The sequence below is a fragment of the Argiope bruennichi genome, chromosome 10 (genome assembly GCF_947563725.1).
Source record: "Argiope bruennichi chromosome 10, qqArgBrue1.1, whole genome shotgun sequence".
NCBI lineage: Eukaryota > Metazoa > Arthropoda > Arachnida > Araneae > Araneidae > Argiope > Argiope bruennichi.
Window position 1 is genome coordinate 25,147,202 of NC_079160.1, and position 20,134 is coordinate 25,167,335.

Sequence of the window (20,134 nt, forward strand, 5' to 3'; positions counted from 1 at the left end):
AGTATTTAATCATAAGTATGTAGATTTTTAATTAATGTGGATTTTTAGTGAATGCTTAGATTTTTAATTAATGTGGATTTTTAGTGAATGCGTAGATTTTTAATTAATGTGGATTGTTAGTGCATGCGTAGATTTTTAATTAATGTGGATTGTTAGTGCATGCGTAACATTTTAATTAATGTGGATTGTTAGTGCATGCGTAACATTTTAATTAATGTGGATTGTTAGTGCATGCGTAACATTTTAATTAATGTGGATTTTTAGTGCATGCGTAACATTTTAATTAATGTGGATTTTTAGTGCATGCGTAACATTTTAATTAATGTGGATTTTTAGTGCATGCGTAACATTTTAATTAATGTGGATTTTATTTATGCTTTATTATGTCACAAAATAAGTTCCCGAGTATGGGTTCTGTTTAGAAAGAACTATCTAAATAGGGTAATAATGAATAAACATCCTGCATTTCTTCACTAAAGGTCAAGTTTACATCTTTCTCGTTGATGTTTAATTGCTACTATATCGGACATCAATATTATGATCCCTCGCTCAACGTCGGTTGGGTTTTATCATCTGCCGCAAAGGATCAATGTTAATGAGAGTTTATGAGCTTTTACAAGGATACTTTACGCTCCCAAAACCATCTAATGGATGAACCTTAATACTAAGGGAGGACATAAATTCTACGAAGGAGGGGAGGAAGATATGGGGTTTGAGGATAGATAGCATTTAAGCCTTAGTAACCGCTTAAATATATATATACACATAGATATGGATAGTAGAAAAATAGTTTATAGAAAGTAGTTATAGGAATAGTTAATTTCTACATCTAAGGGGTGTATTGGTAAAATTCGGATGCAATTTTTCATTGAAGTAATTACTTTTTCGTTAAAAGCGATACCTAGAATTACAATAAAACATGATGTAAACGTAATTTTCTTAAATATTGTCTTTTCATTCTAGTGAAAAAAATAACAGACGATAATACAATGAATTAGACTTGAATTACTGAACACTAAGTCAATTTTTGTTCATTTAATGTATATCAAAAGCATCGAGTAAAGAGAATTTTGAATCCATCGCGCATCTTATAAAAAGAAAATAAAAGATGTGACATTACTGTTTAGATTTAGACTGCAAGCTAATGTTAGATGGCATGCACAGTTAAGTGTGCGTTGTAACTGTGATGTCTTGGGTATTGACTCTATTTCTTCTATAAATACATGGAAATGACTTCTAGTACACACACACACACACACACACACACACACACACACACACACACACACACACACACACACACACACACACACAACCCCCCCCCCCCGCAAAATGGAAATTGTGTATCATACACATATAGCTGAAGATTTTTTATATGCCGATTCAACAGTTGATATAAATATAGAACCGGAGAGCATTAAAAAAAAACGCCTATGAAATAGTACCAAAATAAGTAATAATTTTCGAAGGAATTTAAAAATTATCTTAATAGGAGCATCGGTTAAAAAAATTAAGAATTAAAGTTCTCAAATAATTCGAAAAGCTTATCATAGCTCTTTAAAAACGTCAACTTTATTAGCAAGTTATTACAGATTTTGTTCCGCCAGATGACGCAGCTGAAAGTCATCTTGTAATATTTGATGTAAGCTTTGTTGGAGTTGTGTGGCAGGAAAGGGAATGTACGGATTTTGCCGACTTGAAGGAAATGTCATGGTGTTCTTGAGCTCAAGGTGAAATTCGTGGTTAAATGGCAACCATCTAAGTAAATTTTGTTTCCTCAAAATATCAACTACTCATCATTGATTAAAAAAAATCAATAACTACTCCCCCCCAATTTATTACTTAATGCTTAAAAAAATCGTTTGAATATAACTGAATAAATTCGATTGAGGAAGATGTAACAACCTTCATATAGTTATTTTATTTATTCATTCGTATGTTAGTTTATAAACAGAAAGTGTTGTAATTGAAGAAAAGTTCGAGACACCACGAGATTCTGAGGAATCACAATCACTGCTTCGACCCGATCTAAGGCATTGGCGGGAACTGAGGTTGAATCATTAGGACCATCACTGGCCATGGTATACAACTCTTACCGTGGAAAGCACGTCCCGCAATCGGTAGGAAGGAGCCGATGCCATTTTGCCATTTCTGCATCCACCAGGATGGCGAGAACCAACCACCATACCAGAAGCCTCTCATCTTCATTTCTGAGGTGCTCTCCGGTGGGATTCAACAACTCACTAAAACAAAATAGATGCGTTTTAAAAATAATTGTTTCATTTTGGGACAAAAATTAAGAATATAATATCTTATTCTTCCTAAAAGGTCGACAATCAAACAACAGTTGCTCATTTGGTCTTGAAAATCATACATTAAAAACAAAAGATTAAAAGTCCTATCGTTGAATTTCTATTCATCGTCAATGAATCGTTGACCGGACATTATGTGGTGGCTTGTAATTACTAAAGTCTTCGGTAGCTTGCTGTAGAGTGTTTTTCGGCTATAACAGGAATCAAGTTATTCAGTTTACTGAGAGCAGATATTCCTAATCTGAAGTAGCCCTGTGGGTCTTTATGGGATTTAGAAGTAAGCATAAATAATATAGATGACGACCGAAATCTCAAAACACAACCATAATTGAACACCCAGACCCACCACTAAGGCACACGGATTTATACGATTGATCAGACAGCAATACCGGCGGGAAATAAGCTTGAGTACCAAGGACCATCACCGACCACGATAGAACCCTTTTCGTGGGAAGCATGTCCCGTCATTGGTAGAAGGTAGTCGACACCACTCATTTCTGTGGTGTCGATTACTATACAACAACCATTTCAGAAGCTTCTCATCTTCATATATGCCCCTCGGTGGGAAAATCTCAAAACATAAAAGATTACTCAAAAGGTAAGTTGCTTAACTCCATAATTTCATGCGGAAGGTGAAAATTGCTTAATTATGAAAGACCACTGAGTATCAATCAAAAATAAGTTCCAAGGGCTCAATGTTAAAGCAATAAAATATTTAATATCTTTCAGAGACACAAACTTATCAAAAGAATAAAAAATATTTATAAGTAACAAATATTACACAATTGACTCAGCTGCAGACAGGAGATTCATTTGAATTTAATTTTGTAAATCCCATTTCTATAAAATAATCTAAAGTATTGCATTTAAATTTTCTTTTAATTGAATAGTAGATTATCATTATGATCTACCATTAGCTTTTATTATAAGTGGAATTATATAACTGCTCGTTACAATTATCGGGATTTGGAACAAATATTATTATACAAAATGGAATAAAAGGTATAATCGCAACAAATCTTCGAAATTTCAGGAAATTAATTCATCTAAGCCAAAATGTCCTGTTGATATGATGAAGTATTTTAGAAGAGTGCCAGATGTCATCATCTTCGTCATCTGACTGCAGTTCAAAATTACGAGGTCCGCCCCAAAATAGCCCTAGTGTTGCTTTAAAACGAAACTTTAACATGACTAAAATAAAATTTACCAGTATGCACTTCGAATATTTTCCCTTCGGATGTCTAGATTCAAAATTCGATATCAATATACAATTTTGGTAACAAGGCCACATTCCAAATTTCATTTATCTTGTTTGTTGTGGTTTTGATACATGTCCACATTCATACAGAGTAAGAAACACACGGTTTACTCTTTGGCAATTTTAAACTCATTGCTACAGGTTTTAGCGAATATTAAAATCGTCTCTACATAGTATATTAAAATTTATATAGATCTTTACGTTTCTGAAATATCATTTACTTGTATGCAAATTTAATAATAATTTTAAAATGTGAAGTTCAAAAGTGTTTCTTATTCTTTATTAACCCTTAATTATTTGGTTTACTTATACTATGTATGATTAGATAACACTTTTTTTTCCAGGAATGTTTTGTTGTACTAATTCAGTTAAGAATCAATAGAATACTCTAGGTATATATGGGCTACATATAGTTTTTTGTACAGAATTATAGTGTATTAGTACTATTTTATACAAACTTATAGATGAGAAGCGATAATTCTGTACCTGCATAACGCTCAGACATGACAGTTTAGGTGTTAAATAAAATACGTGAATAGACACAAACTCTGATAATGTTCCTACATTTTTCAGAAGCGGGGTCTACTGAAGAGGAGTAAAGCTCTGACGATGGACATGGGTGATAGGGTCAGCCACTTCCGCGGCGGCCTCATGAGCTTACCCGAATACGAGAGCACCAGCCTCAAATCCGAGCTATCCGAGGAAGAGACTGATGAGGCAAAACCTTTCCCGAGTCTGCCCGATAGACTGCTCATCAACATTGGACTCTTCGGGCCCTACAATGAAAAGTAAGTGCCTGCATTAAATTGATTAATATGAAATATGCATCAAACATGTGTGAGTATTATTAGATCGCAAGTATTGCATTATTTCTAAATTGCACATTTTAAAATATCATAAGTTTTGGACAAGAAATAATGTGGTGCATGAAATAACTCTTACACTAAGTAAGTCTTGCATGGAAATTATTTACATTCGAAATAATCTCTATGTATATGCTACATACTGAAGGAAAACTGTGTCCAAATCGCCAAAAGCTCATGAAAACTCCCACTCGTATAGCTTTCAATTCCTGTGTCACAGCAGTTAGCTTGTGCGTAATATCTGCGAATCTCCTGTCTTTTAAAGTCATTTTAAGGTTATAAAATAGTCCATGGGTGACAGGTTTGGGGAATACGGTGGGTGCAATTGCTCAGCAGCTCCATATTAAACTAGAAATCGCTTTACAAGATTGGTGGATGTGCATTATTGAGCAAAAGAAACCAAAAACCAAATTTGATGTTTACTTCATATGTGGCCGCACACGAATATGGCATGTCTATAGTCGTTTGCGCAACCTGCAGTTACTCAGTTTCACTTGCTTAAAGAAATTCTTTGGGGATTATGCTTTGACAATCAAGAAAGGGTATCAAAGGTGCAGTGGTGACTAGTCTATTAGAGTTGTATAGCTGTAGCATCCCCTGATATTATTTTTTAAAGTTGCATTCTGGTTTTTAAAAAAAAATTTAGTTTACTAATTTTTCCACTCTGAGAGTTCGATGCTCTGTGCTTAATTTATCAATATGATAGTCCGATGATCAACGAAAAATGGAGAAAAACACAAAGTTAAGACGTGAAGAGAGGATAAAATAATCAATTAAGAATAATGCAATTCGGAATTAGTTGTCCATTAAAACCCACTGCGCACAAATTGATTTGGATTTGATGAAATTGATTCTTGTACCTGGAACCCTCTGAATCTTACCATCTGATCCCCGTGTCTTGACTCGTGAATTTGACCAAATATGCTAGACAAAGTGGCCAGCAATACAGACTCTAAATTTCTGGCTTCTCTACTTTATGAACAAAAAAAATGTGCAAAAGTTAATTAAAAGACTCCTAAATTAATTGATAACTCAGACTCCTTTTTTTTCTCAACAGATTGACAGCTTTAAAATTAAACTAATTTTTAAAAAAACTATATGTATTATGTTAATTATGCTATAAAAATCTTGATGTTAAGCGTGATTTACTCCTTAATAACTTCTAAGCTCAAAAAATTTGGCGTTTGTTTTAACTTATGTTTTATGACATTATTATAAATATTAATTTAATTTTAATTTGTATATTAAAAGAGGATGCACTTATAGTTGGATTTTTAATTATAAAAACACCATTTATGAGATGTCTTGATGTCAACGGTCAGAATTCTATGAATAACAAGTTCAATGTAATGCATTTGTTCACTAAGGAAGAATTTTTAATTAGAATTATGCATAGAAAATATGGGTGAATTAAACTGCACATACTGAAAACGATTCCAGTTATAGAACTGAATTTATTTATAATTCCTTTCCACATATTGTAACGGTTCCTGTTCCTTAAATACATTTTAAATTTAAAAAAATTGAATTATGACGAAAATATCGCAATTTTTCTTCATTCAATATTTTTAATCTATGTAAAGGTTTATTCATAAAAATATATGAATCGTGTTTTTGCATCCTCTTTTTGAAAAGTTACATTAATTTTTCTATTTAAATAATTTAAATTATAATTCTATTCATATTTTTAAAAGCTAAAGTTTGAACTTTTTACTCCGTAAGTCAAATTAATTTTTTAATTTCGTATAATAATTCTGCAGTAGTCCTGAACTATAAAATAAACAATTTGTAAGTTTAAAGATTTTACAATTATTCTAATGCTTTATAATGTGAAAATAAAAAAATTCCGTTCTATTTATCAGTTGAGTTTCAGTATTCAAATATTGGATAGAAACACGGCTTATTTCTTTTTTTCAGGAATTAAATTACCTATCTACAGGATTTTGGACAAATCCTTTAATTTTATCATTTGTTTTTTAGCCAATATATATATTTATCAAAATATTTCGACCATTTTTGCCTTTTAAACCAAATATCTTTTTTTGTTTTGTAGATCTTTTTACAATCCATTTTATATATAAAAAAAGTAAAAAAATATAACTTTTTTATGACAATTTCCGGCAAAAAAAACAAAAAAACATTTCCAAATGTAGTAACAGAAAAGAAAAAGAACTAACCAATTGGAACATTCTGAGAAGATATTCCATGTACGAAAAAAGAATTCATTAAATATTTTTTTAAATTACAGGCAAATATCAATGTTTTTAAATTTCAAATTTAAACGCTATTAATATAAACTCTCCATCAATTATCACAATTTTCAAGCTTCCAGGCAATTAATTATGCTTAATTACATTTAATAAAACCGAAGGAGATTGAAAGGAAAATTTATTTTAATCTTGACAAAATGTTCTCACTTCGAGAGATGATTAATTCTACAAGTCAAAGAACATTAAAAAAAAATTGCACCTTTAAATATATTTTCTGAAACCTTGATCAATGGGATTTGTTTGCCAATAAGTTGAAAATTAATAATGGATGATGAAAATTTTACTCTCGTATGATTAATTAATATTTTTCATAAATGAAAGAATCGTGGACTTTTTTTAATCGAAGATACATTTTTCAGTCCACAAGGAATTGAATTCCTCTGTGGCATTTTTAAAGAATATTTTGAATTTCTTTTCAGAACCAATGTGGCTGATTTGATTTTTTAATATTTAATCTTCGATATTCTAACAGTTTATTCTCGAATGCATTATCGTCTCTACGTTTGAAAATAAAGTTAATATGTAATCAAAATAAATTTCGGTTGGAATTTATAGATATTTATTGTAATTTATGCTCGAGGTATTATTAAATTTCTGTAAAATTTTTTAATTAATAAGAAAAATGCGGGTTTACTTATGATTTGTTAATTTTATACAGTTTTATGAGTCTGTAATATGCGCAATGAATCTCATAGAAAGAAATTTACAGATATTTTAATTGCTGCCAGGTTTATGAGCCACCAGGTTTATCTTGGTGATAAATTTGGTGACCAGTGGAGGTTCTAAAAATACAAGAATTATGGCGATATCTTTCTAAGAAAGTTTCGAAAGTCCTTTTTCAAAATTGTATATCCTATTGGAGAGCTATAAAAGACGAAGCAATCTCATGATGAGTCGATACTTTCATAAATAACTGTAGTTCTATTAAATTTTGAGTCGTATCTGACAACCGGATTGATTGCAATACTTTAAAAAATTCAAAGACTGGATAAAAGAAACTTGGTGTTACTAAAATTCTAGTTCTGTACCAAATTTTGTTTTGAAACGGCGATAAAAAAGCATCCAAATTGCATATTCAGTTTTATTTATTATTCTACGAGAACAAAATTCTCATGTGTGGGTCCCTGAAAATAGAAATATGAGCACTTGTGGCGAGTTCACATTTTTATGTGGAGGTAGATTATGCCTTTATATAGGAGTATAAAAATAAATATCAGAGACCACTCCTGCTCATTATTGAAATATATTATATTGCAAATCTCTTTTAAAAGTAGCTGCAAATACGATCGCGTACAAAATGGTCTATAAAATTTATATCAAACATCATATACAATGCAGATTACCCATTTAATAATTTATTACATCTTAACAAGAATTTATTAGTCATTCATTGTAGACCGCTGAAAGTTATCGTCTGCGAATTGGAAATGAAGATATGAATAATGATTTACTAATCAGTATAATTCTTTTCAAGACGGTGTTGTTTTTCTGAAGTCTTTATAAACCAATCGATGATTTATCATTAATTTTTATGCAAATTTGATTAAATCGTTCTAAAATCTCGAAACTGCATAAATTAAAAAAAAAACAATCTTGCCTCAGTTCACAAGACTTTCACATTACGTTTTTTAAAATCCTATAATACGATAAAATATTACTATTAGTTCTAATACAGCATGATAAATTAACTCATATTACTCATAAAATAAGTTTAACATATTCATTTTTTTTGTTTAGAAATACGATTTTTTTTTTATTTTGAAATAAGTTTACGTGTTTATATATAATCATGAATCTATAATTCCATTTCATTTCTACTTTACTTTTATGGTAAGAAAAAAGTTTTCAGAGATTCTTAACGGGAGCCAAGCTAAGAACCTACGATCGTAAAGACAAATTTCGCCACTATTTACTGACCAATTTGCTAACTTTGGAGACGAAAGGAAAACTTCGTAAAATACTTCATTTATGATTCCATATGTCGTGGGAACCGAGATCTGAAGGTTCTTCCAGAAAATTCTATATCGCGCCCCGCCGGAAAACTATAAATACCTGAGAAGCTCAAAAGAATTAATCACTCTGGAGATCTTAGTGCGAGCTGGTAAGCTGTTAGAAGCAGAAAACTATTGATAGTGCTGTTCATGTTATTCAACTATTGATTTGCTGTTCGCTTGAGTCGTTAACTTCTACAAGTACTATTGTTTGTGTACATTTTGGCTGTTGTATTTTTATCTGTTCTTAATGTTTTCTGTAATTTCCGAGGAATAAAACGCCTCTTTAAGTAATCCAGCTTGTTGGACTACATTGCCCATTCACTAACAATATGATTTTCGTAGCAATATAAGTTAAACTGAGAATTTTTAAAAGAACACTCACTAGCAATAGGTAGAATTACAGTTCAGAAACATGTTTGTACTGATTTAAATTCGTTCGATTTTGCATATCCCCCATATCGTAATTCTTAATATACAGAATTCATCTTTCCCCATTATACGAGAATCCACTGTACATAGTAAAAATACGAATTTCTTGCCTAGTGCCAATTTCATTCCCTATATCAAGTACTGTACGTATATATTAAAATTTTTTAAATCAAAATTGTAGATAGGCATTTAGAAAAATTTCGATAGTAGTAATCAAATGTGCAGCCTACAAAAGATTATGTACGCAATTATCAGAATTTGTATTTGTAAACATACAAATTTACATTTGTATGTTTTACATCTCGATTTCGATTCCATTTTCCCCCTTTTTCATTTGTTTGCTAGTGCGTTGGCCAACCCATTTGTTTACTACTTTCTTTTCATCTCTTGTGGCGGCGATAAAAAAGCGGTGGTGATATGCAACCGTACAAATATCACACGTTGAAATTGTTTCTTCTTGCGTTTGTTTCGTACTGTTTTTAATCTGAATGTGTTTATTTTACGACATTGAAACATTTTTCGTGAATCTTCGTTGCATAGCTTGTTCATTATCCAATCACCCCAGTACATCAGTCACATTCAATTGCTAATTTTGAGCTCTTGTAAGACGATTCAAGAATTAATATATTATTTGTGTTTGACATATATTTTTTTTCGTTTCTTGTGGGAAATTTGCCAAAAGAATCGCATGTCAAATAATGGCGTATATGCTATAGAGGATACATATATATTTAATATGAAATTCTGGTTAGCTCTTTTAATTTTCCATCTTTATGAAGCTATTTTTTTAAAAAATATGTAGATACAAAATGTATCTATTTAGTCTTTTAATTTTGTTTCTTTAAAAAAAATCGCCCTTATAAATAATTTTTAAATATATAGCTGTAGCAAAATATTTAGAATGAAATTCAACATATTATTGCCATCAAAATGATTTTTAAAAAACAGGAAAAGTATACAAATGATCCTATATTTATTTTGCATAAATAAAAAATTATATATGTATATTTCGAATTAAATTGTAGAATTTATATTTATGTAATAATGAATAAGATGTCATCTAAAAATTTCGATTTCAATTTGAAAACAGTACCAAAATTTGCAAATTGCATCATGAAGCTCTTATATAGTTTGAGGTGCAGTATTTTCTCCTTTACACTCCTTTGAAATCCTCTTTTTTGGCTATTTCATTTTTAATTTGTATTTATACCAACATTTCTATATATTTGTTTTATATTTTGAATGACAGTCTTTCACTAAAACAGCGCATTTGAATTCCTTTAAAGTTCTGTTCTGTCAAAAATTGGTTATTTTGATCGGCTAATAAACCAATGGCAATATTAATTTACTTATATATTTTTTTACATCCATCTATAGCTCTCAAAAAATATAGAACATAATATCTTTGAAAAACTTTCAAGATCTCCATTCCCTTCTGGGTTTTTAAAGAACCCTCGATCTTTACTCGGGGCATCCACAGGGACCATAAAGCTGATCTGTAATAATAGTACTAATTTCAAATCATCTGAATGATACCTGCAAAAATTTTGACATAAAGAAGCGTGCTATATTTGGTAGCACATTAGTGTAAGCTTTCAACCTACGTTAGAATATATTCACGTATCCCCAAAATTGACAAATTTTTATTTTTATTAAGATTGCATGAAAACGATTTTTTTTATTCAGAAACAGAAAAAAAATCAAATTACTTTAGAATATGTCTGATATTTATTTTTATTTCAGTGCTCGCAGACGACTTTCTTTCTTTCATGTTCAAAAACCAGAAAGATTTAATTATTTTAGAATGTTTTTTGATGTAACTTGTAAGAAAAATCCGCTATGTTTTTAGTAACTTGCATTTTAGTAATGGTTACTAATCAACACTTTTTGCTAAATAAATAAAAAAGACTTTTTATAAATTTCAAGAAATCCTTTAATTGGCGTTTCTTCTTCTAACTTCTCACTAATCACTTCCTATAATCTTTTTATTTGCCTCACTTAATGGAATTTCTTCCCATTTATTTTAATTACATTTCTTCTAATTTTTTCGTTTAACTTTTCTGTTATTTCTTCGCTTCTAGAAGCTGTTTTTTAAAGCTTTACTTGAACTTTTAATATTAAGAAAAGTAATTTTTAGTAGTAGTAAATAAATAATACTAGTCGCCTTTGGCGACCAGCTTGTTCGCTCAAGTTCTTGACTTTTTAGGTTGTTAAACTACTCATATGGAATGAAATTTTTAAAAAATAACCATATTTGATAAGACGTAAAAGGATGAATTTTATTGAATCAGTTTACCACAAAATAAAATCAAAAATTTAAATCCTACTTGCGTTGTATTAATATCTGAAAAAAGCAATTCTTACTTACCGTAACTTTAACACTGGCAAAAGCATACGATTGAATATTTTGATGGAGTTTGAATTTCATAATAACATTAAAAATATTATTATAGATTGTGTATGAAGTTAAATTAAAAAAATATTAAAAAGCAAACAAAAAAATTACACGGAAATGAAACTAATATCATTAAAATATAATTTTTTGAAAACATTTTGCATTATTTTTTGAAAAAAATTTTGCATTTGCATTATTTTAAAGATAATTCAAAATATTTTAGTAAAATATAATTTTGGAAAATATGAGAACCAATTTCTATTGACAAGACGTTAGCAATTATCTGTCTGGCAACGGTAAACACATTCACTGCTATGACTTGCACGTGATATCCGGACTTCCTTTGCTATCTCTTAATTAAAGTAGAGAAATGATAATGTATTTAGATGGTACGGTGCAATTAAATAACGTGAAAACATTTGAGTATAACGCTATAGTGAAGTGTTAAGCATATACCCCCCCCCCTTTCTTCTCGATAAGAAAGTTTGTATCCTTAAAACGGGCCGTAGGAATAGAAAGTGAGGATCATAAAGAACTCTTTAAATCGCAGCAAATCCAAGATTCCACCCCATCTAACTTCCGTTTGTTATAACTTAATATTCGGTATTTTGTATATCATTCTGTAACAAAGAAAACCTAGAATGAATTTTACTTCCTTCTTTCAGTTAATTAAATCCAAATTATAATGAATATCTACAAGGGTCACAAAATGACATACCAAATTTCACTTATCTAAATCGTTGCATTCTTGAATTAGAGCATACACATGCATACGAATAAACAGGCAGATAGATGATCACACAGGAGACGAATTTAGTCCAAAATTTAATTTATATCTACATTTTCTGCAGTAAAATTATCTATTATACTTTACTTATCTACCGCTTTGCATTTTTGAGTTATCGTATTCGTATTATTTGCACTATCAAATAAGTAAAAATACTTCAAAAGATTTTTTTTCAAAATTTGAACCAAATTTTCAGATTTTATATTTGGACCACATATTAAATTTTGTTTCTCTAGTTCCACGGATTTTCGAATTATTGTGTCACAAACAGGTATGTTTTAAAAAATGACTTTTTCAGATTCAATGAGATCTGGAACTGACCTCTAAATATTAAATTCTAGAAATAGAATTTTTTGAAGATTACAATAATTTCACTTTATATACAGGGGAAAAAAGTATTCTGCCTTTGATATTTTTTGAAAATATTATTTCCTTGTTTTTTTAAATCTTTATTAATCTTTCTACGTTTCTATAGGTATTCTCCATTTGTCCTCGAAATATTCTCAAGGCAACCACTCCCTTCTAATCATTCCGCAAAATGTCCCTTAGGACATCCCCCGTGCTTTTATTATCAATCTAATCAATTTATTAGAAAAAATTCAAGCACTCAAATTGTAAACTGATAAGAAATGACTGTCATTAATAGGTAATTATCTAAAGTTTACCACGCGCATTATCAGTAGGTGGCTGCATATTTATCAAAAATGTCTCCATTGTTTGGGGGAAAACTGTCATGACCTGATTCTTTTTTCTTCTTGACTCCGCCTTTTCAAGAAAATATTTACTTTTTCTACTTTTCTGTTTCTTTGTTAAAACTTCCGGGCGTTAATCGCAAATGTTCAACCTAAACAAGTTTACCTTTGCTACATCGGCGCCTGGTCGACAAAGGCTGTTAAATCAATGCATTGATAAAAACAATAATTGACAGTTTCGTCCTTCACATAAATCAAAGGGGTCAATATTTGACTGACTTAATAAAGATTAAAACTGATTTATTTTTATGACTTTTTTCAGCAATAGATTGAGTGGTAACTTTCAAATGAAAGTAGATAGTAACTGGTTTAGATTAGAATCAAGAACAAAAATTCTTGTTCTGTAAGAATAAGAAAGGTTATTCTGAATGAATTAACGAGTTGATAATTCAACCTCTAAAATCAAATGCTATTTAAAATTTTTATTACATTTATCAATATTACATAAGCAATTAATAAGAATTTACAATAAGAAATATCTCGAAATTAGCTTGTAGATAAAGCATATTTCCAAGGCTAGATTTAATTTGATTCGATCTGAGCAGTTATCCGTAACCGACTAATTTAAAAAGAGTGACTGGCTGATCAAAAATTTAAACTCTGGATAAATCAGAATCTTGTGCGAGAGATTTTTTCTTTCGAATTAAGAACACTTCAAAGATCAAATAGAAGGAAGAAGCGATGCTATGTATAAAAATAAAAAATTGTATTTTATTGCTGTCTATTGGGCTACTGAAGCAGATTTAAATAGACAAAAATGAGATTTTAAAGATTTTCAGGAACAATATTGTGCTTCTTAGGCTAACAGATGCAAATGGAAATCGAAAATGAAAATTACGATTATTTTGGTTTCTCGGTTGAGATGAAATTTAATTCATCAGAATTCCTTCCGATTCAGAAAGAAAAATAAAAAAAAAAAATCTTGTAAATAAAAGGTAATAAAAAGAGAAATTATGTTTAAAACATCACTTAAACTATTTTTAAAGTATTTTCACCACATTTATATAGTACCTCTACATTTTTAAATTCCTTTACATTGTTCGAAATTTCGATTCTTCATCTCTCTCAATGTTATTTATAATTTTTAATGCGTTATTGCCACAAAAAATGTTAAAATAAAACACGTAACGAAAAATAATTTATTCTAATTGTTATATGCAATCAAAATGTTTCCCTTCAGCTTTATAAAACATTAAATATGTATATATGTAAAGATACTGATTCTTTAGCAGAGAGGAAGAAACTTCAAATTTTAATGATTTTTTTTCACCACGGGAGTTATAATTTTTACAAGAGCGAGGCGATGATCAAATTCATGTCTGTTTACATAGCCATATAAAAGCAAAGAGACAGAAATTTTTCCTCTCAGTGACTTTACTATAAGATTCTGATAGGGATTTCTTTGTCACTTGTCGATTTAGACAAGGGAATCTTGGGTATCTTTGAAAGGTATGCATGTATACTAAGGATCTTTATCCCTTTGTTCCTGATGTGGGAATTACGGAATCAGCATTTTTACTACGCGCGTCTTAGAATTAATGTAGATGTGATGGGTTTTAATGCATCAGTCCACTTGGATTAGCTTAATCATTTTATTTCTTGATTAACGATGACTATGATGATTTTTAAAAGTGCGAATTCAAGATGAAGGAATTTGTATTACATGAAGACGGACATCTAATGTTGTTCCAATGATCTTTTACCACCTACGCGTGGTGCACTGGACATTTGCAGATGAATTCTTCTACTCAAGAATTCCAATTTCGGCCTTTTTTGAGCATTATTTTCTGAACTCCAATCTAGCCCATTTCAACTGACGTCTGTGAACTAATTCTGGCTGCTAGCTATAATCGAAAGAATGCAGAGCGCCCTCTAGTGGATTCAAATTACCACATTAAATAAATAAAATAGTGGAAATTGGATCAGGAAATAAAAGAACATTTTAAAATAAAGTTAACATGAACTAAATTAAGATAAAAATTAGGAAGTAAATTAAGATTTAAATTAGATTTTAAAATATCATTATATAAATATAAAATATATAATTGCATATCCCGTTGATATTATTATCGTATATGAGTACTGATTATTTGTATATCTTATGAGTTCCTATCTAGCAACTTATAATGTATTATAAATACATCCAAAGTGATCTTCCTAAATCAAGCTATAAGAAACCTTTTAAATATTATTTAATAAATTTGGCTGGATACATAGAACCTTTTGGCGATTGAACGTCTGAATTTTTTATTCTTTATTCTTTAGACTTTGCCACAAGAAATATCCTAAAAAGTGTCCAGCTGAAAATAATTTAATCTAGTTGATATGCAGATAGGTGTTGTAATGTCTTGATCTAGACTGATTAAATAACGAAGCAGAATTTCCAGACAATTCTTTATTTTACATCCCTATATATACAAAAGAACAACTTGTTCTAATCTTGGTTAAATAAATAGTTATTTACACCTGTATTAGGAGACACAACAGTCGAAGGTTTATCTTTAAACTCAGTTCTCGATCAATACGGAGAAACAACAGCACAGGGAACTAACAGGTTGTTAGTCAACACGACCACTCCAGGGGTAGTTCTCGGACTCCGAACTCGTGGGCATAGTCCAACAGTCTGCCTGCAATTCGATTCTTCTCCTCTTCCTAAAAAAAATTTAAAAAAAAAAATCACCGCACTTTATTTTGGCGACAATTTCGGCCTCTTAATTTACATTGGTCATTTGAGCTCTCTTTCGGCCACTTGGGGTTCAGTAATATGCTCTCTCAGCGGCGCCAGTCGGTCGTGGGAAGGTCCTTTCATAACTGACTATCAGTGATCACCTTTCATAACTGACTATTCTGGAACACGGAGTTATCATAGTCCTTTCACAATGAGAAACATCTAGCATCCAGATGTTTGGACACCCCTTCTTTGAAGGTACTATCAATATCTTTTGGACGAGGAATTCCACATGTGGTCTTTCACTGTAGTCACTAATGAACAATGCGAAACCAGCCAGGTGAAAAGATCCACCATCTGGCTATCTTGAGGAGTTTAGTAATTAACGATACAGCTGGCTGTGAATGTCTTATTAGTACTGGGAAACGGGGAATGTTACAGTGTGTTTCCATAAACAATAAAACATTTCAGAAGTGTACAAAACTATATACCATATTGGGAATTTATTACATTATATGACTACTGATTGTACTTGTCTATCAACTCATTATAGTTATAAACATCAAGATAGAGCCCCTAATTCAAGTTTTAAAAAAAGTGTGCTTTGAAATACGATAGATATTCAATACGATACAACTTATTGAAGATTCTTTTCCGTGATCTTTTATTCGCAACGCATGCTAATATTAAATGAGCTTCTTTCAATTCAAAATCCAATGAGTTCATCACAGGACCTAGAATTTTTTGCCTCCATTTCCATAGGTTCGGCTTATATTCGCATAATTATTGTAATTGTGAAGACAATCTAGAACACTACATTTTCTCCTCCCAAAGTTAAAGATCTTTCATTTCATACGACCAGCATTAAGAATTTGTCTACCTGATGACAAAATGTTGCTCGAAATGAAAGATCCACGGCAGAGAACAATGAAGATTATGAAACTTCTGCAAGAATGAAGGCAAGGTAATCACCATTACAGTGAATGACTTTGAATGTCTTCTTTAGCTCGTAAGACATTCATTTTGCGGACTTTTTTAATACACTTTATATGTTAATCTTTTTCTTATGCCTCCACTTATATCCTAGACTTTTTCTTTGCGCCAAAAGGGTGTTGTTTAACCATAAACACTATTAGGTCAGTTGATTTATCTTTATTATCTTCTCGGTGATTTATCTCTGTCTGCTTACTGCTGAGTGTGTTGGAGCTCTATAGACCAGACAAACTTTATTGACCTCGAACTACCAAATTTAGCACATTCTTAGAAAGTGCAAATGTGCATCTCAGAGTTTTGTCATGTGTTTTGAAATTTTAATTCAAAATTATGCTGAATTTTGACGTCTTTCTGCAATAAATTCAGGCACAATTATTGAATAAAAATGAATTTCGTAGCGTTTTAAAAGGGAAAAAAATTGTTTTTTCATGACACTCATTATATAATCGTACAGATTTTTCCCGAATCTTAAAGTGCGAATCGTTGTTGAATTTTGATCTAAATCAGTCTAGGCGTTAACTGTATGTCGGTCTGTTCTTTCTGAAGCTATTGAATATGGAAATTCAGACTTAATATATTGAATTTGGTATATTTGAGATTATATCTGTAGTTTCGTGTTAAATATTGGTTTCAATTGGTTGGGGGGGGGGGGTGAATAGGAATGCGTCCGTTATTTGTGCAATAACTGCATACCAACGACTATTCATATGCTAGATCGCATTATAAATCGTAAAAAAAATCGCTCAGATTGCCTGTAAATAGACTATTTTTATAATTATTAACATGAACTTGTCTATTAAATTTCATCTGTCTACTTTTTTTCTTTTTCTTTCTCATAGGAAATAAGAATTTTTAATCTTCAAAAAATTTGAATTCAATATTTTGACGAATCTTTATATTTCGGATCTTTCTACTTCCAAAAATACATTTATGGAAGAATGTCTCTTTGTCTGTGTATGAACTCTTAGTTAGAAAATTTGTCTGTGAACTTATAACTAGAAAATTCTTTCAACCAGACGTAAGAAATTAATATGTGGTTTTTACATCAACTTGTATATAAAACAAACAAATGTTTTAAAGGTTTAATAATAATGTTTAAGGTCAAAAAATGTTTTTAAAGGCTTTTCTATTGCAAAAAATTCTAACGTGTGTGTGTGTGTGTGTGTGTGTGTGTGTGTAATATAATTTTCCAAGAAAGTCTAACATGTTCAGATGTGCTCAAAACTGAAGATTTAAAAAATTTGAACACTTTTTCTGAGTGTACATCTCGTAAGAAAAAGAAAAATTTAAAATATCAACTAGAATGTTTTAACATGAATTTTTCGAAACTCTGTCAGCAGCATTGCTACGAATATTGCTCTGTCGATAACGTCAGAATCAGAGACCGGTGCATGTCGGGAAAACCGATGGCACAAGTAGGAGTACTTCCTCCCCTCTATCTGATTAACTCGCATAGTGACACAATACTATGTATTTTGCATTTCTTAACATAATGAAACCAGCGGAAGTGGTCTCCACAAAACTTTCTCACACACTAATTAATAAAAGTATATCCTTCCCCCTTCCCACCCCCAGCATATGTAGGGCCGCGGTAGCCTGGTGATAAGGTCTCGGCTTCGGAACTGGAGGGTTTCAGGTTCGTGACCCGATTCCACCGAAGAACCGTCGTGTAAGGGGGTCTGTTGCACGCTAAATCCATCATGACCAAACGTCCTCCAGCTGGTGTGGTGGGTGTGGAGAGGGAGGTGCAGCTCAGGTGTCGTCCTCGTCATCTGACCGTGGTTCAAAATGACGAGGTCCGTCCCCAAATAGCCCTCGTGTTGCTTTAAACGGGACGTTAATATAACTAAACTAAACCAGCATTACGCAGTCCGTAAGTAAAGTTACAAATGCTTTTGCAAGATATTTACGACAATAGTTAAGAAATATAGAAATTTGGCTTCAATCTACCATGCGATCTTTGGCGACTTTGGGAAAAAATTAAACCCTGACATGCAGTAAATTTGTAAGTACCGGAAAATTGAATGTATTTTGGACAGATTTTTTTTTCCAAGCGGGAGAAATCAAAATTTAATATAGAACTTCTATTATAATTACAAGATCACATACTAAATTTCCTTTATTTAAATCATTTTTAGTAAGATATATTTCATTTAAGTTTTTGAGTTAAAGCGCTTACGTGCATGTGAAAACACTGAGAGACAGACGGTCAACCCGTAGACGAATTTAGTGCAAATTTTGATACGGATTAACAATTCTGATGATAAATCTGTGTATATTAACTTACACTAATCTAGCTCTTTCTGGTTTTTTTCCTTTCTCATATATGAAGAATAGAGAAAGTATAGAAATCGGCGAAAAATTCGAAATCGAGATTCTGATGAATCTCCCTGTTTCAGACGTTCCTGAGTTCGATAAGTACATTTTTGGGAAATGTCCGTCCGTCTGTCTGTGACAAAGATAACTCGCAAACGTTTTGAACCAGATGGATGAAATTTGTTAGTCTTGACCCCAAATTTGTTGATTTCTATCAAATTTTGCGAAAAATCTGTTCAGACGGAATCTGTTCGTCTGGTTGTTCGAATATGTAACTACAAATCGACAAGAGCTATATAGATAAAATTTGGTACACAGATTTAGCAGCTATTGTGTAGACATCTAACAACTTTTGAATCAAATCCAGTCAAGGGGTCGACCGTCTGTCGGTCTGTACTTTCAGAAATAAGTAAACACGATAATTCAAAAACGCAGTGATTTTAAATATATCATATTTAGTACAGGAATTTGTCGCTGCAAGTGCAGTTTTGTGTCAAATTTTTGTTTTAATCGGTTGGAAAAAAATGCATCTAAAATACAAATTCGATTTTTGGATGCATTTAACCGCATTCCAGGGATTAATCGCCAAATAACTCGCCAAGGATGGCATGAAACATTTAATAAAAATGCTAAATTCACGCTAAAATTTAATATTTTGCAACTACTGTACGCCAATACCATGCAAGGCGTTCTCTGGCATGACGAGTTTATTAGAGTATGCAAGAAAGTGTTGGGAAGATCCCTCACACTGGTTAGTTGTTGTATTTATGTGCCCACAATTAGACGGAGATTTCCTGTTCTTTGATTTCCCCCATTTGACATTATATGGTCATTAAGCAAATGCATAGGTTGCAAATTTCATGCTTATGACAATTCAATGAATTTGGGAGCTATCATTTTAAAGGAACAAATAGACATAATTTCAAAAAACATATCTAAATTGTGTAACATGTTAAAAATTAAGCTTAAAATACCGAAGTTTCGAAGTCGAATTTTTCACAATTAATACACGTTCTTTTTGAACACGAAATCGTAATATTAGGCTTAAAGGAATTTAACAATTAATGCAAGCACAGTTCACTGCATAGCAAACATTT

General features: G+C 31.2%; 1 protein-coding gene across 8 annotated transcripts in view; it reads left to right on the forward strand.

Annotated features, from left to right (window-relative positions):
* LOC129989415 (inositol 1,4,5-triphosphate receptor associated 1-like) overlaps nucleotides 1-20,134 on the forward strand; it is a 199,852-nt gene that overhangs the window by 61,960 nt on the left and 117,758 nt on the right. For all 8 annotated transcript variants that reach the window (XM_056097950.1, XM_056097939.1, XM_056097945.1 and 5 more), the window contains one exon: nucleotides 4,144-4,358. In XM_056097950.1, the coding sequence (XP_055953925.1) occupies nucleotides 4,144-4,358 (215 nt within the window). The remainder of the gene's footprint in view (nucleotides 1-4,143; nucleotides 4,359-20,134) is intronic.